General features: G+C 33.0%; 1 protein-coding gene and 1 long non-coding RNA gene across 2 annotated transcripts in view; one reads left to right on the top strand and one right to left on the bottom strand.

Annotated features, from left to right (window-relative positions):
- The first annotated feature begins 2,650 nt into the window (after window positions 1-2,650).
- On the top strand, window positions 2,651-16,200 carry LOC150097501 (uncharacterized). The gene is made up of 2 exons (XR_016549708.1): window positions 2,651-2,825; window positions 15,788-16,200. It is a non-coding gene; the product is annotated as an uncharacterized LOC150097501 (long non-coding RNA).
- The window catches only part of LOC150097500 (solute carrier organic anion transporter family member 74D-like), a 44,614-nt gene continuing 34,997 nt past the window's right edge, over window positions 15,022-24,638 (bottom strand). The window contains exons 6-9 of the mRNA XM_090407670.1: window positions 23,790-24,018; window positions 23,225-23,400; window positions 17,873-17,937; window positions 15,022-15,497 (exon numbers count right to left, since the gene is read on the bottom strand). Of these exons, the coding sequence (XP_090263796.1) occupies window positions 15,142-15,497; window positions 17,873-17,937; window positions 23,225-23,400; window positions 23,790-24,018 (826 nt within the window). The 3' untranslated portion in view covers window positions 15,022-15,141. The remainder of the gene's footprint in view (window positions 15,498-17,872; window positions 17,938-23,224; window positions 23,401-23,789; window positions 24,019-24,638) is intronic.

The raw sequence follows: 24,638 nt of genomic DNA, 5'->3' as shown, positions 1-24,638 counted from the left end.
TATTTTTATGAAGTGTGAGTAAAAAAAAAAAAATAAACTCGGAAAAGCAAACATTTAAAAAGAAGAAAGAAAATTAAGAACCAGACTGGAATTTTTGGCTGTAGACCAATGTGGCTTCAAAAATGTGCTACACTAAAAGCATTCTCTTTTTTTGTGTGTGTGTGTGTTACTCCACATTTGGAGTATTTCAAGGAGTATTTTCTATCTATTTAATACCCCAAATGTGGAGTAACAGACACAAAAAAAAAGAGAATGCTTTTAGTGTAGCAGATTTCTGAAGCCACATTGGTCTACAGCCAAAAATTCCACAGTCTGGTTCTTCATTTTCTTTCTTCTTTTTATACGTTCGCTTTTCCGAGGTGTTTTTTTTTTCTCACATAGGGAAACTGATTGAAATTCTTGCGACTCTCCATGCAATTTGTTTTTGTTAGATGTGTCTTGCATTTCTGATTACATCGAGTATTGAACATCAGTCAAGACGACAAATTAATTCTTACAGTTTTATGTTTCGTCACCTATCTTTTAATAACTGAAGAGCTCGCATATCCTAGTAAATGTTATCAAAAATATTTGTTTTTTTCTCTCTCTCTTTAAAACGTCTGCTCATACGTTAGAGGAAACGCAACACTTTGATGTATTTGGAAAGCAATATTGATATCAGTCTTCGAATCTCATTGCAACGATTTCTGTTTATCTAATATGAAGAAAAATAATGACCATATTTAAGAGAAAGAAAACGTCGAATAGATCCATGCGGGATATAACATATTAACAATTAAATCATAGCAAAATTCGACATCGGCCTCACACTAAAGGCAAATCACTAAATGTTTTTTAAATCTTCAATATTTGAAACAGTCTTCTATACTGATGATTCTATACGGATTCTATACTTCTGTACCGAAAAATGAGTAGTAAAGAAAGAAAAAATAATAAAAACAAATACAAATTATTTGCATTTATTCAGCTTAAAATGGAGAATTATTATGTTCCAAGACATCATGAATCAACCGAAGAATTGTATCGCACTCTAATCGACAAATCTTCAGATGATAACTGAACTATTAATAATATAGCTTAAAGAGAATGAACAAATATTTATTTATCTGTTAGATTTAATCTGTTTCTCTTATGGAAATATTTCATCTACAGAAATATTTTCTGCAAAGAGCATAAAAAATAACGTTTAATTTAACTCAATATAACTTGAAGGAAAATCTTTTTTCTGATTTATCATATCAGACGCAGCAGTGCCAGTGATCGAGGTCATAGTTTTCCCCACAGGAAGAAGAGGACGGATCAGTGATCTTTTTATCCAAATATATCTACATTTTAAAACTTTATAAACGTATACAATGTTCAGATTTCGTAGCAAATCAGGATAAGAAAAAAAAAAGATGATATAGCAGGAGAAACGCCAAACACAGCAGCAGTAACAATAACAACAAGAGAGACAGAGACAGGGAGAGAGAGAGAGAGAGAGAGAGAGAGAGAGAGAGAGAGAGAGAGAGAGAGAGAGAGAGAGAGAGAGAGAGAGAGAGAGAGAGAGATTGGATTAAGTTAACAAATAGGAAAAAACATTTATTGTAAAATTATATCTGAGGAAAAAAAAGAAAAAGAAAATTTAAATATTCATTCCATATGTGTTAACATAATTTAATTAAATATTTATTGTAAAAATTTTTAAATCTTTTTAAATATAATTTCAAATTTAAATGTCCATTCCATATAAGTATTAACATAATTGTTATTATTTTAATATTTAGAATAATTTTTATAAAACTTTTTCCCGTGTTGATTATTGGTTTGTCTACGTTACATCATTATTCTTGACAGAAGAATCGTAAAATTTTTCTGAACGTATATATGTTTTCCTTTTGCTGAACATACAGTATACATTATTTGGTGGATTCCAGTCATATAGATTTCATTAATCTCTTGCAGAAAAATGCACAAACACAAAACCAAATATATGAAACATCGAATACTATTCACAGATCAATCATAAACACAACAATTGTAAAGAAAATTCTAATTATGTTAGTTAAAATGTCAAACAAACAGTTTTAAGCTAAATTTGTCTTTCGGGCCTTGTTTGCCATGATTCCCTGTAATGTATGTTATCAGTTTTAAAGTTCTTGTTGAAGAGCATGCTTACATTTTATCGTATGTAAACATTTTCTTTTACTGTGAAGTGTAAAAGATACAGTGCGTATCAGTTTACCAAATGACGCTGCAATCAATTTCCAAACGTTGCTTGAAAGAGTTCCATATTTAATCTCCAAACCAGAGCTCTTGGATTATCCAAATCCTAAGCACATCCACGATATAAAATATTAATTTTATGGAGGTTTAGAATCTTTCATGAACATAAAAAAACTGTGTTTGAAAAGTTGTTAAAGTACTGAAAGGAATCCTTAAGATACAACGGTTATCATATTTCGATTAAGCAAGTTTTTTTTTTCCTTATTTTATAAGCTTATCAGCTACCAGAGGGCAGCATTTGATTGCTGCGCACTGAATTAAGAAATAATCTGCAATAGTGAAATCTGCTTAATCTAAACAGAAATAAATACTTTAAAATATATCATGACATACCTAATTTCTATGTTATTGCCTCACTTTTGTGATGAAGCCAGTAGCAGAAATGTTGAAATTCTTAGAAGAAAATTTTTCCATTCTCTACTCAACAGTAAATTATTGAATATTACTCTGTATTACGAATTTTCGAACTTTATCAAAACTCAGCATCTAGTTTCTCTCTTGAAAAAGCCAACACGATGAGTTACCCTTTCACGATGCTATAATAATTCGCGAGTCAAATGGTAAGCTTTTTTTACTGTTACTAGAAAATTCTCTCCCTCATACAGGCAGATATATCCACAAAGACTCTTACTGTCCCCCCTTCTCAAATTTAAAAATAATCAGATCCTCTATATAGTTCCAAACTCATTTGGTCCTCTTAAACTTAATTTGCAGTACCGTAACGATGAATAAAAACACACATTTATAAACAACCTGTAAGATCTACGAGTGATTAGGAATTATTCGAAAGTGATAACTTAAGAACGGATCGCTTAAAAGCCAAAGCTAGATTACTGGAAGATGACATCAACATAATCATTAAATAATGCGAAGAATCGACTAAGGCTCCTGATCAAATGTTCTCACCTTCATGTGGTGCGCCATGTTAGTAGGTATTAATTGCACACTAAACGAGCCATCAAACCGTATTCTGCATTGCCCTAAACCAGAAATGATGGTAAATCATAAAGAAATTTCATGCCCACTCGGGTATCCTCCGAAAACAGGGGAGCCCTGTTTTCGTCAGTGAAACCAGGATGAGCAGTGAAAAGTCAACTATTGAAGGGGAAAAAACTCAAACTCAACACCAGTAGAATTGAAGATATGCACCATCAGCATGACTTATCGATATAAAGAAGTCAAACTGGAAGAAGAACTAGAGAAACACCACATGTATAATTGATATTACCGAGATGAAATGTTAAATGGACGAGATTCTACAGAAAGAGTAGCGGTAGCATTCAACGCTAAACATGGAGATAAACTTCTTGATTGACAAGCAATTTCTGTGCACAAATTTCAAAACGGAGAATCGGACAATGGAATTCATTGTACTTATGGTCCTACAGAATGCTGTCCTAAGGAAGCTAGAATAAAGTCGATGAAAAATGCTCTTCTAAGGAAGAAACGAAGAAGGAATTTTTCCAGACATTAGAGAAAGCAGCTAAGTAAAGTCAATGAAAAAGCTTGTTTTTGCTAGAGATCTAAATGATATAATAGTAAATAGATCCCAAACTTAGAAGTGTTTGGGGAAAATTTGAAGAAAATAGTAAATAATAATATCTAATAATAATGGTAAGTGACTTTTGAATTTCTGTTTAAGTCACGGATTAGTCATCAGTAACACCACGGTTCAACATCAAGATGTGCAAAGATTCACATGGAGAGAAGATACACGAAAAGAAAGAAAAATATTAACTAATATCATCAACAACGGTGATATCTTTACACAGGTTTAGAGGATAATTAAAAGCGAGCACATTTTAGAGGTAAACTCTACATTCATTTATTCAAATATCATTAAAATAAAAGAGTTCGGTAACAAGATCCAAATTTTGTAGATGCAGTGGCAGACTATTCAACTAGGGATGCATGTGGCAAACAAGCGTTTCTGGAAAACAAGAAGCCTATCGAATGTTCTTGGCAAGTAGATTGACAGTTACCTTAAGGGAACAGAGAAAAATGTAATAAAGAGAGCGAGAGAAACAGATACACTATGTGTAAGAGTAGCTAAACAAGTCATGGGAAGACTTTGGTAACGATATAGATAATAAATAGGAAGGTGGCAAAATGTCCTAGTGGCTATTATAGAAATGGAGGAAAGAGTACAGCAAAATGAATTAAAGATTATAAAAATTAAATGAAACAATCACTGGCAGAACAGTGGCAAGAAATATTCAGGAGGAAGGCAAGCAGGAGTACATATCAATATTTACGGTACCAAAAGCCTGAAATGTGGAAAGGTATCTGGAGAACATGATGTTTTGCAGAAATGATCAAATATATCGGTATAATTATTTAAGCGAAGACAGCAAATTAAATTTAGAAATAAATAAAAGGAGAGAGAAATTGGTGTAGCGGGGAGTCAGTTGAATAACGTTGTATGGAATAAGAGAAAATTATCGAAAATCCTGGAATCTGTGAGTTGGATTAGAAATAAATCAGTTGATCAAAGACTAGAGACCACATGATGGTTTTGAGAAAAATTAGACGAGTAAACATTCTGTCATTTTCAATGGCAGAATCATTATAAAAATAAAGATATTAGGAAGGATCTTGGCATTGTTAACATTCAAGAATGTGTACAAATGAAATAATCTGAGATGGCATGTGACCTTAAACAGAATGGGAGGAAAAGTTAGCAAAACGGGTATTTGATGCCACAATGGTAGATAAAAAAAAAGAGGAATACCGAGATCAATGATATCTAAGACCAGTAAAATACTGAATGTTGCATTAAAAGACAGTCTGAAAAACCTTATCCTTGCTGTATATTCAACAAAAGTTAAACTGTCAACTTTATGCTGTCTAAATGTTTATCAGGTACCTTTCTGTAATGTTACTTACTTTGGAAATAACTTCAGAACTGTTTAAAGTGAGTAATTATTTATTTCATTTTATTTATTTATTGTATTATTATCATTATTTATTTGTTGTATTATTTATTCCATTATTTCGCTACTTGTTTATTTTTTAGGACAAGAAAATAATATCTAGTGAAAAGTCAAGATGCACTAGGGATTCTTTAGTTTTACAACTAAAAGTAGTCCATGTATAATAATTAGTGTATTTATATCCCAGAGAATGATTTTGGACATGATTTTCTATGAATAAGTACTGCAATTGCTGTAGGCTCCATTAACTGAAACCAAAATAATGCAATTTATGAATCTTCAGTATAATTGAAAAGTGATTAAAAGTTTATTAATTCGCCAACGCTCGAAATATGAAATTTTTTGTTGTCGGTGGGGGTCTCTTAAGTCTTATTATTGCATTTACCTTATAATTTATTTCCGGTACACAATTCTTCCAAAAATTTCAATTGATTTCAGTAGTGTCAAATACGTGTAACTTTTCACATTGATTTTCTTGATATTGTTTGCAGATTAAGCAAAGTTGAAGAGAACTCTGATGAGTAGGCGAATGCTGTGACTTTGTAAGAGGATCTGAGTGCACTGGCTGAAGGAAGTTCGCTGGGTTACCAGTTTAATGTTGCAAAGTGTAAGATTTAAAAATTTTAAAAGTAAAGATGGGAGGATGTAGAGCATATATTTAGTGGAAATATCTTGGAGGAGGCGGAGGAGTAAGATATCTGTGAGTGATTGTGGACAAAGGCCTAAAAGTTTGTGACACATTGCTAAAATTGCGAGGGAAGCACAGTGGATTATGACAAAGATGCAGATGGCACTAACGTATAGAAGTAAGGATGATAATGTTTCACTGTGTAAGGCTTTGATCAGGCCGCATATGAATTACTCTGCACAGATTTGGTTACCTGTCTGAAGAATGATGACGTATTGGGAAAGGGTCCATAGACGATTGACTAAAGTGGTTTCTGGTCTCTGAAATCTGGTGGATAGGTGATATGACTGAGAGATATAACTTGCTAAGGGGTAATTACCAAATTAATCTGGAAAAGGTTCTGCATAGAATGGAGGAAGATAGGGCTTCCCCTATCTTGGACAAGATGAACAAGAGATCATCTGTAGAAGCTGTAAGGTGGTATGAGCAAGGGGTAAAGAGCATGTTTTTTGCACGGAGAGTGGTGAATAATGAGAATGCATTGCCCTAGAGTGTAGTGAGGGCAGAGAGAATGAATATATTTAAGTCACTGTATGATAAACTATGTGTGTGACAGTGAGATCTATCGCGATGAGTCTTTTGACTTCATAGAAGTCTAATAATTTTTTTTATTTTTATTGATCTCTCAAATATTTACATATATACAATTATCATTTTGAGTAACATTCAGTATATTATTTTACAAGATTCAGCACCAAGTGCTACATATAATGAAATTTCAATAATAATGATGATAACATAGTTTTTTGCAATCTTTTAAAATAACAATCACAGTAATAATTTACAATTATATAGTTCAGAGTTACACATGTGCAATTAAAATATTATATTTCCTATTTCTCACAAACATACAATGTAAACTCGTTATTTACATATTTTTTAATAAGAAGAATAATTTATTACATTATTTTTTTCATGTTACATAGTAATATTATATTAATGATATTATCACATAATAATCAGTATCTTCAGTATTTTCTTTATGGTTATTTACTTTACTGACTGTTTTGTTACATTTCTGCATTTGTTTATTAGGATTACGTGTAGATGGGTGAGGCAAGTTAATCCCACCTACTTCGAAGCTTGGGTTAGCTTTTATAAAGAGAGTGGGATTTAGCTTTCACTATTTATGTTCTTGTTATTGTTTTATGCATGGGCTGTAGGCATTGGATGCTGGTGATTTGTGATGTGTATGTTAGTGTTAATGGTGTATTAACTTTGTGTATATTTTCCAGAGTTCGTTTTTTAATGTTCTGTAGTTATCTATGTGTTTTAAATTTCTTGGTAGGTTGTTGAGTTGCGTGGGTATCTGATGTGATCTCACAGAAGAACCGAATGAGTTGTTGAAGGGTGTAGGGATGTAGAGAGTTGTTGTAGGTCGTGTTATACGATATGTGTCTCTGTTGTTTCGATAGGTGATGTTGAAGTAATTCCTTGTTAATGTCATGTAGTGTTTCAGGTTTGTAATGCTCAGGATTCTGTGTTGCCATCTGCTGGTCAGATATTGGTTGTTGTTTGTAAGGTGTCCAAATCACTGTTGACATAATTTTCCTGTGTAATGATAAAGAACTAAGAGGCTATTTATCGTAGTAATAATAATATATTGGTACACCGGTCTGGCAATTCGTTCGTAGGGGTATATATATAAGTTCGGTTCACTTAAACCTTGGTATTCCAGGTCTACCTACACGCTGATGAGACCTCAATAAAGGTCGAATCCGGTCTGGGTAGTGTCCTCTCCTCATAATGTAAAACAGTAATACATCTCCTAGGAGCTGCGTTTTACATTATGAGAAAATATTAAGGATAGTGATGGATCTTGCTCCACCTTTGCTCCTAGTTGCCCTAGTGTTGTACTACCCAGGTGTTGATTTACGCTTGGACTCGCCGATAGTTCTTCGGCATGAAACTCTCAGATTTCGATAGATTTCGATCTCCGAGTTTCGTATCCCGCTTTAAAATAATGAGGGATTTATTATCCCCTTAACTTAATTTCCTGTGTAATGTTTCTAATTTTGTTAGGTGGCTGTTTGATGTGTTTGCATAGATTGTTATATCGAATCTGAGTAGAGATTCGCAGATACCGTGATATAGGAGTTTTTTATGTTGGATGGAATAAAATCTTTTACTTGGAAGAGTTTTGCTGCGATGATGCGGAGTTTGGTATGTAGGTATTCTATATGTTTTGTCCATTTAAGGTGGGAATCTATATAGACACCAAAATATTTTGCATGCGTTACAGGTTTGATTTCGGGACATTTGCAGGTATTTTTGTTGTTAATGCAGCAGTATGTGTGATAGTGTATCAATAGTGATGCGGGGCGCATGATTCTTTGGTTGTGTATTATCAACATCTGTGTTTTGGTGCCTTTGATTATAATTGCATTTTGATTATAATTGTATGTTGTGATTTCGTTTAGGTCTTGCTGTGCTTTGCAGAGAGCTGTGTTGATGTCTGTGTGGATTGCTAGTAGTGCAGTGTCATCTGTGTATTGAAATATTTGACTTCTTATGGATATGTAATGAACATCGTTAATGTATATGTTGAATAGAGTGGGTGATAATATGGCACCTTGAGGTACACCGTGTTTTACTTGTATACTCCGACTGTGACATGTACCTATTTTTGTTACTTGTGTTCTGTTTGAGAGGTAGTTCTTGAACCATGTATGCAGTGTTCCTCTTATGCCTATTGCGTATAGTTTGGTGAGTACTATGTCATGTTAAGAGTATCAAATGCTTTGGTTAAGTCAAGCAGTATAAGGACGGCATACTTGTTTTTGTTGAGCTTTGGTCATTGCGTTGGCGATGTCTTCTAATAAAGTGATTGTGCTTTTTGTTTTCTGAAAGCCGTATTGGCTTTGTGAGATGAGGTTGTACTTCTGTAAATAGTTTTGTAGTCTGGTGTGTGTGCTATTTTTTCTAGAATTTTTGAGATGACTGGTAGGGTAGCCATTGGTCTGTAGTTCTGAGTATTGTTTCTTTTACCGTATATAATATTGGCGTAATTATTGCAGTTTTTAGTTGTTGTGGAATAATGCCTGTGTCGAATGTTATGTTCACAAGTCTCAAAAGTATTGGATTTATTTGTTCAAAGTGTGTTAAAAGGTCTGAGTCTTATATTGTCTATTCTTGGAGTGGTCTTTGGTTTTAGTTATAGGAGTGCTTCTTTCAGTTCCTGTTTTGTTACGAGTGGAAAATACATAGTTTGTTGTTGACTTTGTGTCTGTAGCTAATAATAATAATATATTATTATTAATATATTGTTAATATTATATATTAATATATATAATAAGTTAATAAATTTTTTTATTGATTGCTAAAATATTTATACATACAATAAACATCTTGTGTAACGTTGAATCTTATAATTTTACAGAGTTCAGCACTAAGTGCTGCATTTCCTACATTGGATTTCAATTAAAATTTCTAATAATACTTTTTTGCCTTTATATTATGCATTTACAACACATGATCTTCTAATATTAACAATAAAGATTATGCAGAATTTTTGAATATGGAATATACATAATAATAATAATAATAATTTTTAATAGTAATAGTAATTTATTGATTGCTAAAATATTTACACATACAATAGACATCTTGAGTGACATTGCAACTTATAATTTTACAGAATTCAGCTCCAAGTGCTGCATTTTCTACATTGATTTCAATTAAATGTTTAATAGTATTTTATGACTCTATATTATGTATTTACAACACATGTTCGTCTAACGTTAAGAATTTTTTGTATAATAATTTTTTTTGTTTATATAATTTTTTTGATTATAAGAATAATTTATTACATTATTTTTTCATGTTACATAAGAGTATTATATTAATGATATCATCACATAATAATCAGTATCTTCAGTATCTTCTTTATTGTTGTATACTTTACTAACTGTTTTATTACATAATCTGCTTCTTTGGTTATAAGGATTACATGTAGTTGAGTGAGGCGAGTTAACCCCACCTACTTCGAAGCTTGGGTTAGCTTTTGGGATTTAGGCTTCACTATTTATGTTGTTGCTACTGTTTAAGTATGGGATGTTAGCATTGGATGCTAGTGATGTTTGTATTGTTGATGATGTTGGGAATAATAATTTTTTTTAATAATAATGATAATTTATTCATTGCTAAAATATTTATACATACAATAAACATCATGTGTGACATTGTACCTTATAATTTTACAGATTTCAGCACTAAGTGCTGCAATTTCTACATTGGATCTCAATTAAAAGTTTTAATAATACTTTTTTGCCTTTATGTTATGTATTTACAACACATGTTCTTCTAATATTAACAATGAAGATTATACAGAATTTTATTTATATTTTTTTTTTCAAAGTTTGAGAAAGAGTGATTATACAAACAAATTTCTGCATTTGTTTATAAGGATTACTTGTAGATTAGTGAGGCAAGTTAATGCCACTTACTTCGAAGCTTGGGTTAGCTTTTATGAAGAGAGTGGGATTTTGCCTTCACTATTTATGTTGTTGCTACTGTTTATGTATGGGATGTAGGCATTGGATGCTAGTGATTTGTGATGTGTATATTAGTGTTAATGGTATCTTAACTTTGTGTATATTTTCAAGAGTTCGTTTTTTAATATTCTGTAGTTATCTACGTGATTTAAATTTCTTGGTAGGTTGTTGAGTTGCGTGGGTATCTCATGTGATCTCACAAAAGAACCGTATGAGTTGTTGAAGGGTGTGGGGATGTAGAGCGTTGTTGTTGTAGGTCGTGTTATACGATATGTGGCTCTGTTGTTTCGATAGGTAATGTTGAAGTAATTCCTTGTTAATGTTATTGAACTGTATGTAATGTTCATACTCCTCGAATTTTTTGTTAATTTGTTCCATGTCTGTATTTAACAAGTCTTTCACCAATAGTTTAAATGAATCAAAGTTATCTGTAATTTTAGGATCCGGAAGCGGCTTACCTTGATGTGCGTCGTTACTTTTCTTTGGTGTCTGGTCTTTGTTCTTCATTTTCTCACGGCACTCTTGACATCGCCATTCGGTCCGTTTCACGGCTCCTTTTGCTTTTCACGTGCTTTCTGAGATCCCTGAACAGTGGAAGTGTAAATAATAATAATAATAATAATAATAATAATAATAATAATAATGTTGCGCAAGCAGTTTGAAGTCAGGAAAAATTAATTCGGTGCTAAATAATTATTTTAATATGTTTATGCGAATCCTTTACACGAAATGTTGTAAACCTTTAATAGTATCGTAGATAGGTTAAGATCAGATAATCTGAGAACCCATCTCTAGAGTTATAACTTTTGGACGAAATTTCACTTCACTTCAAGCCTCCAATAAGCAAGTCGGGATCCCATTCCAGGTGGGAAAAAGTATTCGACCATCTATTATTACACAAATCTGATTCCTGTGTGTGTGTGTGTGTGTGTGTGTGTGCGATTCGGACCTCATACTGTTTACAGAACGGGTATGCTGTCCACTCCTTCAGACGAAGCAGGCAGTTACCTCGAGTGGAATAGGGATGACATTTCCGTGAATAATGTAAAAATCCAGCAAAGTTTACTCTCTCTCTCTCTCTCTCTCTTTCAAGGTTCAACTCATAGATTTTATTAGTGGATTCTGTAATCTACTTAGTATTCTTTCTGATACCATTCTTAGAAATAGTACGATAGCAACATCTTGTGATGTTTCTAGTAGTACCAGTTTCTGAATCCGGATGTCCATCTGTTTCTCCTTCTTCTTTCTTCCTCTAATCTCGATATTTGATCGTAAGTAATCTTTTTCACGTCGTTGTTGCTGTTGTTTGTACGATTGTTATATGTTGTAATGTGCCTTCTTTAAATTTATGTTGCAGAGTTTTATTTCTGTTGCTCGCACTGTATAGTGATTAAATGTTTGACTTTTTTTTAAAATCAAAGTAGTGTTCCAGCTTTTGCTGCCTCATGTGAGGAACAGCAAAAGAAAAAATGTTTTAGATTTGGTTTTCATATTGCTACTTCTGGTTATAATAGTTTCCTGGATATTACTGAAAGATACACGAGTTGTTTGCATTATTTTGCATATTTCTTGCAGTATGTTATTTTAAGTTTGGATGATTTTCCCTAAATATTTATTTACGTTGAGTATTGCCGTAATGTTACTTTCTAATTGAACTGTATGTTTTTGTATGATAATCGCCATTCATCATCCATCTAGTTTCATCTGGCTAGATAGAAAATTTTGATATCAGTAGCAATGAACCTCAACTAGCACACTTTCCAATTCTTTTAGATTCTAAAAGCCTTCAACAATGTTATCGGCAAAGAGGGGAATATGTTCACTTATAGGGCTCTGTTTATGCCTCCGTTTGAATTACTTCGGAATCAAGATTTGACAGAAGCTCAGAAAACAGTTGGGGAAATAACGTCTTCTCAACAGACTTCGATTTTTATTTTGATCTTGACAGAATATTTGAATAAGATAGTCTGGGTAAGGTTTTATGTGTATAGATTTCCAGAATCCATCGGATGCATGATTAATTCTTAAGTCTATGGAAAACAACGCTTTATTGTGTCACAACCAATGCCTTCTAAAGTCAATAAGAGTGTACAGTTATTTCAGAGCCTCTTGGTTCTTTGTACAATGGCAACCTCGATTATAAAATCTACAGTCGAAAAGTTCTTTTCAAAATCTGGCTTGCTCTGTGTAATTATATTTAATTGTGGTTATTTGGATTCTATTCAGTGTAGTTCTCCAAACGATCTTAAAACCTTATTGGTGGAAAAACACATCCATCACAATTTCATGTGATGGATGTGTTTCAATACTGCTACACAAAAAGTCAATATCAGGTGAAATATTTGAAACTGCAATTCTTAGATTTCTGCTTTGAAATGAAACTTAGATAAATAAGCATATATTTACTAATATTCATTAAGCGCCGAAATACGCAGAAAGTAAAATTTGTGAACCAATGTGTGATTTTTTCCATTAAAATATAAAAAAATAACAAAAAATAAATAATAAATAATAAAAATGAAATACGTTTCTTTTAAGATAAAAAAATCTATTTAGTCTTAAAACATTTTCAAAACTTTATCTCATTATTTCACGGCCTCCCTCAATAAACTTATGGCCTACAGTTTGGGAAGCGCTGTTCTAAACGATGTATTCCACATTATTTTTACATATTCAAACTATTCATCAAGGAGTACTGGAAATTGGTCACATGAATATATCGTATAGATGGAGCTGATTGTTATAGAATCTATAAATTACCTTCTCGTGTTTATCCATGTTTATTTCTATATCTAATGCTCCATTTGGGGCATTTATTATTTCAATTTCTTTATACTACAGGTGGTCACAGCAGTGTATCGTAGTTTCACTTTTCTTAAGCGTTCATAGTTTCTTTAATTTTCGACGACTTCAGGGTGGAAGATAAGTCAGGAATGGATTTAAATGTTTAATAACTTTTTTATTTATTAATTGTTTTTATTCTTTTTTTTTTTTGATTAAAATGAAATACGAACCTGGATTTTTTTAATTAGTTATGAAAAAACTACTTATTTTAAACCCATTCGTGACTGATGGGCCACCCTGAAGAAAGTTTTAATGTATAGTAATAACTAGAATATTTTTTGATACATTTTCTATCTTTCAGAGCTATTCTGTTCTAAGCTTCTATAGTTCATGATTTTGTGCAGGAGACCCGTTTCTACCATCGATTGCAATTGTATCTCTCCTCCCTTCTTGAAGAAAGTATTCTATCTTTATCTTATAGTTCATTTCAATGTTTTCTTTTATTAATTAGAAGTTTTCGTATATGAGACTTTGAGCTCTCTCTCTCTCTCTCTCTCTCTCTCGTGTGTGTGTGTGTGTGTGTGTGTGTGTGTGTGTGTGTGTGTGTGTGTGTGTGTGTGTGTGTGTGTGTGTGTGTGTGTGTGTGTGTGTGTGTGTGTGTGTGTGTGTGTGAAAGAAAAACCGAACACACATACACACAAGTGTGTGTGTGTGTGTGTGTGTGTTTTCCTCCCAATAGTAACCCTACTAGGAGGTAATTTACTTCTTAGATGCTCCATTGAATCCAATGCATATATTACATGTAGCTTCTAAATAACTGATTAACATTTATCTTTATATTTTAAAATCAATATTCATATTTACATTTATATTTTTACATCTATATATAAACATTCCTACATTTACATCCATATTTATTTATCTACATATATTTACAGTATGTAATTCAAACATTATCAATAGTTTATGTTATATTACAACGACTGGAAGTCGATGTTAGTGGCAAAATTAAATAATTCTGAGTAATATATTTGGATAAGTCCCTGTGTTGACACTGGCCACTCGTCTCTCGAAGTGACGATGTGCTGCATGAAGGGCATCCGGATGGAGTCCAGTAGCCGAGAGTCGTAAAGCAAGTGATCGACAGTCTGTTGAAGATATATGATGGCGATTCCAGAATATGAAACCTGAGGTAGGCGACTTAATTTTCCATGTCCCGTTAGTAGCGTGGTTAAACCTGGAGAGATAGCGTGTATTTTAAGCCGGAGGCTGCTTCTGATACTTGACAAGAATTCTTTAGTTGTTGATTCGTTTTTAGGTGCTTTCCATTCTTCTTTCCACAAGTTTAGACTTATTTCTTCTGAGTGTTTTTATGGCAGATTGTGAGTGCTTCTGGTGACTTGTTTCTAACCGTTCGTTTATAGCCGCTTCTTTAGCCAGCTGATCCGCTCTCTCGTTTCCTGCTACCCCAGTATGCGCCTTCGCTCAGAAGCCCTTGATTTCCCATCCTTCTAGAGTGAAATTCCAAACCAGATTTCTTGTCTGTTCTATTAATGCTATATGGTTGTTCTGATTTTTTTATGCCATATATAATGCTTTTAATGTCACTGTACATTGTTGCTATTTTAATCAGAAGTGGTGAGTTCTAATTCCCTGAGATGTGCAAGTGAATGAAGTATAGTAAGTTGTTCTGCTTGGTTGTTGGAACAGAGAGGATGCAGTCTAGAACAGCGTTCTTTTATGAAATTTCATTTCATACAAGAACGCTGAAATGAAAGAATGAAATGAAAGAAAAACCGAACAATTTTGTGTGTGTGCGTGCGCGCTAAACTAGAAATAATGAAACAAAAACTGAAAATATATTTCAAAATTGATGTCATCGGAATTTATTTATGAATAATAACAGACTTAAAAAAAAACACAAGCCCACATTTGATTTTATCGCTTCTGTATAAATATGTACACACACAGTCTTTTTTTACCGAGGCTCCTGGATTTTCTTATTTTTGGCATTTAGAAAGCGCATAAAAATCACGTCTTCGCTTTCATCTTCCCATTTTACAAATCTTTCTCCCTTTTCCAATTCTTTTCTTCTTTTGACCATTTCGTCATCGTCATCATCATATAGATTTGCAAGTCTGTCGCTTAAACAAAATGTAATTACGTCAAAAATCACACCAGCCAAGACAAAGATTATGGAAGTGCCGTGGAGATATAATCGGAACTTTTCCGAATCGTATATCCAACAGTTTCCTCTAGTTCCACACTTTTCTTCCCATACGGTACATGCAGCATCGGTAAGTGCTCCATAAATTAAAGGAGCAGGCAGTAAAGCTGAAAATAAATAACAAATACCAGTAATTTTTCATTGATAAAGAAATTACGGTTCATTATTTCCATTTTGATTATTAAATTTATAATTTTTTTAAATAAATCGATAACATGATTAATCGATTACATCAACAAAACAAAACTGCATTATTAAAAAATTAAGATATTTTTAAAATAATATTTATTTTTAAACAATGAGTTACTTAAAGCTTGAAATAATAATCTTGTTAATTAATGATACTTCACATTTTCAAACTTAATTTATTTATTGTACTTTTGTTATTTACTTATAGCACAAACTTCGGTAGGCCAACCACACATGGCTGATAAGACGTAGGATGATGTTACTGCTAAATTTATCGCAAGACAAAACATGCCCAACACATGAGTCTTGGACTGGGATTACATCGAAGAGATGCAGACCTTCATTTCTTGTGGTCTATCACATTTTGGACAGTCTGGAAGTTGTTCGTCCGGAGGAACATTAGACGTACATAAAGTTTCATGAATCTGAAGAGTCAGGCCAGGCGGAATGCCATCTTTACTAAACACAGAGTAATTTGGAAAAACTCAAAAATATTGAACATTGGATTCTTTGTGGAACGACTTGATAAAGAAAATCAATTATATTCTTTCTAATTTGGATGGATCTGAATTTTTTTACTCTAGGAATTTATTTACTGTTGATAATAAAGAACGCTGTCGTGACGCATTGCTGAATTTTTTCTCTGCTAAGTTGTATGTTATTCTGTTGCATTTTTTTTTTCTTTTTGTAATGACGATGCATGTCAGGACGAAAATGTTAATATTATATAATTAATTTCACATACGACATCCATTTTGTTCCTTATATTTAAATTGTCCGGCCTTGTTGATCGAGTGGTTAACACCATTCGATCAACAAGGCCGGATCTCCAAGGTTCATTCGATCAACAAGGTTCGAATCTCCCGTAGTCATTGATGTTTGTAATTGTCTTTAGTTGGAAGATGAATTTCATCGCCCGGTGTGAAACCGTCGTCCCCGCTTACTTGAGGTCTGAAGTGGCTTGAAAAAAAAGTTCCATGTTTGGTCTCTAGAGCAAGATTACTGAAATGTAAAAATAAATAAAAATACAAACCATATAAAAATTAAAATTTGAAAAAATTCTTAAAAATTATATAATTATTTAAGTTATCGAAAACGCTTCTTAATATCAAAAACCATCAAATGAAAGGATAATCAGTAAGAGTGAAGAGTGGTTACTTTATAGAAAAGTCACAAATTTGCTTTTTTAAACTTTAAAACCTTTGAATCTTTTCAAATGTCAAAAAATTGTTGCTTTTGTAAAAACAGGTCTACTGTGTCGTTGAGTTAAAACTGCGAAAGCTTTTTTTTGAATTAAACCTTAATGTCTCCAAGTATGGCTGCTTAAACAGAAAAATATAATCGTTTTTAGAAGTGTGTCTTTTAAGCATTTTGATGATTACTTACAACTTGTAGAAAGGGTAGAACCAACTCTTTATGTTGTAATTATGCTATCACTTTCTGAAACTTCAGTTTCTTAGTACCGAATTTTGTTTGTCATTGTGAAAATATAGATTTTGCCGAGCCACTTGTTCCTAATTATCGTTGCATGGCTTTCTTAAAATGATTCAGCAGAGATAATTGTAAGGTTTCGGTATCAGAATGTAAAAGTGAAGTATTGAAAAAAAAAAGTAGAGAACTGTTTGATACTATCTATTTTTTATTTTTTATTTTTTTTTTGTATCGTATGACAAGGAGAGAGAGAGAGAGAGAGAGAGAGAGAGAGAGAGAGAGAGAGATCATATCGATGAACAAACTCACGTGATTGCAAGCCCAAGAACAGAAAATAATTTCAAATCTCTTGGTGGCTCCATCTGTTGGTCAAATAACAAAGTATAATTGGTCTTTTAAGTGTTATTATTTTTGTAGATCAGTATATCTCTAATTCTATATCTGCTACTACTAATATATGAATACAAAAATTTAATCTATTATGCATGAGTTATCCGCTGAGAAAGCTTACATTTTACCACATATTTAAATGAAGATAGATTCATAGAGATTTAGTTAGCTTCGAATTATTGAAAATCTTTTTACTTCATTAAATTCTGTTATAAAAAATATCACAAGAATTGCTTTTAGTTTAAATGTTAGAAAGAGCAATACTTTCTGCAGATCTTGTACAAAATGGTTTTCTCAATGATGCGAAACGTTCGTGAATTCTTCTTGATTTGACTAACTTTCGAGTCCGCATGTATATACATTACTAAAACATTGGAATCAAAGAATGAGTATTTCAAAGTGCATTCTTCAGAAATGATAATACTTAAAATAGCACAAAAACTAGATTTTTTTTTCTGATTTAAATGATTACCTAAAGCAGACAGAAAGTTCATAATAAGTCCCATCGCAACGGTCTTTTCTTTGGCATCTACACATCTGCAATAAATGTAAATAAAAAATAAATAAATATTTGAGTCGCTTCATTTTCACTTCCTGTTTTCGTTGCACGATCAGCTTCTAGTGATTATGCAACTTAAAGTTCTAATCTTTGATATTTCTCTATATATAATATAATATAATATAATATAATATAATATAATAAACATTTATGAACAATGAGTAAAACCTAGGAAAAATACATATGAGAGAGTGAAAATCAAAATTATAAGGAGTTTTTTTTTTTTTTTTGTCCGTAATTTCAACCAACTCGATTTTATACTGATGAGTTATTTTTGTAATAATTCAATCAAAAGAAAAGACAGCAAATCATAAATGTTAAGTATGCAAAATTATAGAATCTCATATATGCAACACTGAGTATTTATAATTGCCTTTGCTTGAAATTGCCTGCACGTCTAGCTCGTGATAAATATCCGGAGGTTTACATAGACTACTTAAATGAATCATATACGTTTTGTTCGATGTGGTCGAACTGTGATATGGTTAACTGTGTAGGTCAGGGGTCTTCAACCTTTCAGACAGTGCGGGCCGCATTTAAACATTTTAATGAAACCCGCGGGCCACTAAGTTATACTGCGGTATTTAGAATTGTAAGATGCTTTCCAGATTCACAAGGAACGCTGTGCATTTGATACCTGACATAAAATCCTATAAAAATAAACAAACTCAGCTTTAAGAGAGTGTAGGTAGGAGTCGGTAGAAGTTCATGATACGTAAATACAATCAATACTTGAAAAAAGATAATTTAATGAAGAAAACATTCATTTTTTACAATATCAATGGACAACTTGGCAATGTTTTTCCTTGACCAGCTTGTCGATGTTGGCATCAATGTTGGAAGTCGCTATGCGCAGAGTATTCACGAGATGCTGGTCCGTAATCTGAGTTCTTGTCTTGGATTTCACATGCTTCATTTTGGAGAACAGAAAAATGTAGTTAGCAAAAATGTAGTCTTTGTAAAATGTAAGCAAGGACACATTGAATAATTTTTCTCTCAAAGTGTTGTGTTGAAGTTCAAGCAACTCCTTTGTACTGATCCTGGCATTTCGGCAGCATTGACACTGAATGGCATTGAAAAGAAATCTAAAGAAGACTGTTGGTTACGAAAATCACTAAATCTTTCTTCGAACTCACTTCGCAACACGTCTAATTTTGTAGCATATTCATCAAGAGACGAACAGTTTTGACTCAGCGAGAAGCTGAAAATGAGTTAAGTATTTTTTTGCGAGTTATGTCTCCCAAAGTTTGAGTTTGGCCACAAAAGCTTTGATGTGATCAAACAGAGTGTGCACCAGTTGATCTTTGGATTGTAGCCGCATATTTAGGCCATTCATATGCAACAAGATGTCGATCACAAAGTCAAAGTCTGTCATCCACTTCGGAACATTAAATTCCGCAATCAGATTCTCCTTGGTTTGCATGAACTGCTGTATTTCGCTCCTTAAGTCAAAGACTCTTTTAAGAACCTTCCCTCTGCTCAACCAACGCACATCACTATAATAAACCACATCGCTGTGATTCGCTTCGCACTCTTGGGTCAAAAAATCTTGGAATTGACGATGATTCAATCCTCTTGCCCTGATAATGTTGACGATAGTCACAACAGCTTTCATGACATTCTCAAATCTAATAGTTTTTGCGCACAAATTCTCCTGGTGGATTAAACAGTGGTAATGGACGAAATCTTTTCCTTATACTTCAGGTTCTTTCCTTAGCAGCGCAACAACCCCTTCGTTCTTTCGCACCATGGCAGGGGTTGGTTAAGCTGAGATCGAAACGCTGGAACGTTTTCTTGAAGGCTTCAAGAATATCAGTGCCTTTCGTCGTTTTCGTCGTTCCCTTCATAGGTACGAGTTAGCAGTTCTTCTGTCACAATGAATTGTTGATCAATGTCACGGACAAAGATAGCCAGTTATGCTGTATCCTTCATGCCTGTGCTCTCATCTAAAGCCAGTGAATATGACATAAATTCGGACGACCGTTTTTTTAAAGTTCCTTCAGTGTCATTGGCAAGTTCTTCGACACTTCGTGCTAGAGTTACCCGAGACAAATTCGATTTTTTAAACACTTCCTTATTATTTGGACACAGAATATCTCCAACAGTGATGAGACACTCTTTCACAAACTCTCCGTCCAAGAAGGCTTTTGAATTTTTAGCAATTTTTTCAGCTATTACATAACTTACTTTGATGCACGCTTCGCTCTCTTCGCTCTGCCTTTTAAACGTACCCTGCTGGGATTTTAAATCAATTTGAAGACGGTTCACTTTGTCCACACGAAGCTGCCCTTGAAAGTGATCGAAATTGGACGCATGCTTTGTCTCATAGTGTCGTTTTATATTGTATTCTTTTGATACTGACACTGACTCACGACAAATTAAACACACTGGCTTATCGTCGATCGGCACAAAAAAAGTACAAATTGGTTCATTTTCATTAAAAACCCGACAAGAATCACTTGATTTACGCTTTTTATTCGTAGACGCCATAGTGATGGAAGATGAACCCAAAAAGTGATCCAAAACGGCCGTGAAACGGTTATTATTCGCTGAATATGTCTCACACTAAAGCAATATAAAACCATAATAGACTATGGCTGACACAACGAACTGTGTGAGCTTATAAACGAATATCACACTGTTCACGATTGACTGACTGACTGACTGACTGTGAATGAGGTCCTCTTGTATTTATATGAAAATAACGAAGTATCGAGAACCTTGGATATGTATCTGGAAGGCACTAGACAGCACTCGAACGAACTATTGCTTCAGCCATTTACCGCTTGGCGCTGGTAGATGGCTGAAGAAGCATGTCTATTTAATATTTATTTTTATAGGATTTTATGTAAAGTATCAAATGCAGTGTTCCTTGTGAATCTGGAGAGCATCTTGCAATTCTAAATACCGCAGTATAGCTTAGTGGCCCGTGGGCTTCATTGAAATTATTTTTTATTTAATCGCGTTTTAATGTTAAGTAGTTATTTTTTTTCAAAATGGCCGGCGGGTCACGACAAAGAGCTCCGTGGGCCACGCGTTGAAGACCCCTGATGTAGGAATTCTACCATGTAGAATACATACACAGTTAACCCTGCATCAGAGCTGCAACATTCATCCAAAAAAAACTATGATATCCTGCAACATAAATGTAAAAAAAAATCTATTACGAATTTGTGGATCATTACTCAGACTCTGTGTAATGTACGCACACTGGTAAACCGTCATCTACCGAAGTTATACATAAAAATCACATATAAGAATCGTTTCGACGGGTGCACACACACACACTCTATGCAAATACAACGCCAAATGGCTCGCAGTTAACTCCATTCAACCTCTGATCAAACAAGATCAAGGTTATTCCGAAATTGACAGGCATAAAATACACACTCTAAATATCTGCATATAGGCTATCCATCGTTCTATATCTGCTTCTGTAAAACTACAATCATCGTAATCAATGCGATACCTTGGGAACTACCTCAATGCTGATATGAACTGAATCCGACATACAAGTCATCTGTAAGGCAAATTATGGATAACAGGAAACAAATTATATGAATTAAAAGACAATTCCCCCCCCCCCCCACACACACACACTACCATAAATGTGCAGGTGTTTATATGAATCCATCCTAAGATAGGCATGGTGCCATGTGAATTATGTGCCGGCTGCAAACTAAAGAAGTTAATATCACTACATTGCAAAATAGAAGAACAAATCTTCTGGGATAAAAAAAAAAGTTCCTCTTTTTATGTACAGGAGCCACTTATATCAAAATCTCGTCTTCAGCGTGAACTCTAGAATAATTAGAAACTCATATCTAATCAGAAACGTTTAGTTAGTAAACTATAAGGCATTTAACAATACTAATCACGAAAAAGCTATCGGTAGATTACATGCGATACAAATTCTCCTTTATTAACTTTATAAGCGCCCATCAAGGATGTTTGCTTATACAAGCAATTTAAGGTAGAACTTTCAGAAGTAGTAGTTTTCGTTGCTAACAGTATAATTACTTTCTTATGTGCAGATGCAATTAATAATGATACATTGAGCATTATTTTAAAATTTTGTTATTATTAATCTTTCAATGATATATTCTAAGATATCTTTGATTGACTTAATTGATAAATGTAAATAAATTAACTTTTTAAAAATAAAAAAAATGAATTTAAAATATCTGTTATAGAAAATAGAATCCACCGTATAGGCAGAATTTTACAGCTGAAGTATTAAAAAAAATGAAATGTTGGAACGTTGCTCAAGATGTTCATGATATGTGCGTAAATGCTGTGTAATGATATTTCACTGAAAATATATTTTAAAAATTATTATTGTCGACTTCGGACACATCCATCTAGGTGGCAATAACATGACTACACCAGTTATCTAAATTCGTACTTTGTACCTAACTTACAGTAAATGTAATTCTATTGCCAAAATGTGTACTTTTTTTTTTAATCTATGAGAATAAAACTTAATCACATACAATCTTTGTGACTTTTGCTACTTAAAGAAGAGTCCATAAAAATTGCAACTGGTAAACAAAACAAAACCAGTCAAGTGGTTAAGATGCAAAAATAAATAAATAAATAATACATTCCTTCTCAGAATGAATTTCGTTTTAGATTGTAATATATAGGTATCTGCCACCATTTATTTTAATTTCTTTAGTGACGCAAAGCAGTTCTGCGTAAGCTGATAGCCTTGAGAGGATGATTGACGTAAAAATAAACCACTGATTTGTGTTTCGGTAATAACTTCTAAAAATGGAAAAAGCCTTGAAAAGCGTCATGCTTAGTGGAATGGTACTTGGTAATTGCTGTTTAACGGCGTTTCTCATATTGGTTTACACATTATCCAACCTTAACTTCCCAATAAGTTTCTTCTGTATTGCACAACATTTATAAAGCACTTCTAGTGTTCGAAAAAAAAAACGTGCATTCTCCTATCATAAATATTAGGATTTCCAATGCTCAGAATGTTCGATTCGAAGAATATTTGTCTTCTTCCATTGCTAATTGCATAATTCATCAGGCTTTAAACTGTAATTTAATTCAAATATTTCTTTGCGATATTTATTTATTTTTTTGTTAAACTGTATAGAATATTTCGGAGATACAATTTTTTGGCAAACTGTATCTCCGGCTCGCAAAATATTTTTGTGAATCTAAACTACTGCATTGACTGTTTAATTGTGTGATGTTTGATTTATCTTTTAAACCCCACCCCCTCGTTACGATAATTTCATTTTAACTTACCTGAGAGCAACTAAGGTTTTCCCTACTTGGCCAGTGGAAGAAATGAACTTTCCGATGCAGAGTACGATGATGTAAGGAAGAAACATTCCACAGTTCGTAAAACAGAATCCTTTTTTTACGGTAGAAACGATAAAATCTCCATCGTTATTATGAACGCAATCGCAATCGTGGTAAAACTAAAAATAAAGTCCAAAGCACTATATGAGACTTGATGTATGATGTATAATAATCTCACATATAAAAATAAATTATTTCTTCACAGATGTGTTATTATGATGACTATAAACACATTGCGATACATCCTAATTAATTTTAACGTATTAATTTGAAATTAAATTTTAAGAATTAATCTTACTTTTATATTGTTTCTTTGAACAATTTAGAAAATTCAATCTCTGAAATGATCATTTAATTCTGGCTTATTTTATTTTTGACAGATACTTCACCGAAAGACATCTAAAATGATATCATTAGCGTTTAAAAATGATCATTGATTAGATATTGTGTTAATGTTTAAAAAATATTCTTTATTGGCCAAAGGTTCTTTCGAATATTTAGAACTTACTTTGCGAGACTTGTTCACACTCTCTGTCGATGATGGGATAGCTCCATCCGTCACAAAATCAGTAATATTCCTCTTATAAGTCCGAAATAAATTAGCTGCTGTGTCATTTGTACAACCAGCAAAGCAAGGAGAAAAATACATCGATGCACCATTTGGGCCACAAACAGGTTCGTAAGCGGTGGTTGAACAGGCACATTCAGCATTGCAATCATTCATCAAATTCAATGTTCTACAAAACGGGGGAGAAAAACATCAATGATAAGTTTTTAAATTTTCGAAACAAAGGCGAATTTATTTGCAAATTCTCTGAAAGAATATTATAAAGGAAAATTACAATAATAAATGGAAATATAAAATGTAAATATATTGAGATATTAATTTTCAATGAAGATTCGATTCGATAATTATTATTATTTTATAATTCAAGACAGACTTCTTTATCTAGCAAATACTTCCAGTCATTTGTTTTCAATAAAAGAGACAAGACGTTATTATTTTGATCGCCATATTAGTCAAGTAGATTAGCGTCTCTTCATTCCATCCAAAAGGACTTAGGTTCGAATTCCACTGGTGTGGTTTTCAGAGGTAATAAATTACATCATCCAGAGAGACAGTCACCACTTTGGTTATTGGTGACATGAAGTTGAAAAAGTTCCATGTTTTTAGTTTCTAAATAAAGGTTCCCGGATTATCTAATTCTTAGTAACGTCAGTACCTGTAAGGTGTGCTATTTCGTTTGTAAACCCACAACAGATTTAGAAGTTATAGATGACAGGCACCCACAATAAGCTGTTTATCGAACTCTGAAAGATCCTTTGTTTATTGTTGCGTAGAACACGTAATAAAGCA

This window comes from Typopeltis vanoorti, chromosome 17 (assembly GCF_054136105.1).
Source record: "Typopeltis vanoorti isolate ZY-2024b chromosome 17, IOZ_Tvanoo_1.0, whole genome shotgun sequence".
In the NCBI taxonomy this organism is placed as follows: Eukaryota; Metazoa; Arthropoda; class Arachnida; order Uropygi; family Thelyphonidae; genus Typopeltis; species Typopeltis vanoorti.
Note: the sequence above shows the minus strand (reverse complement) of the source record. Positions and strands in the feature narration are given on the sequence as shown.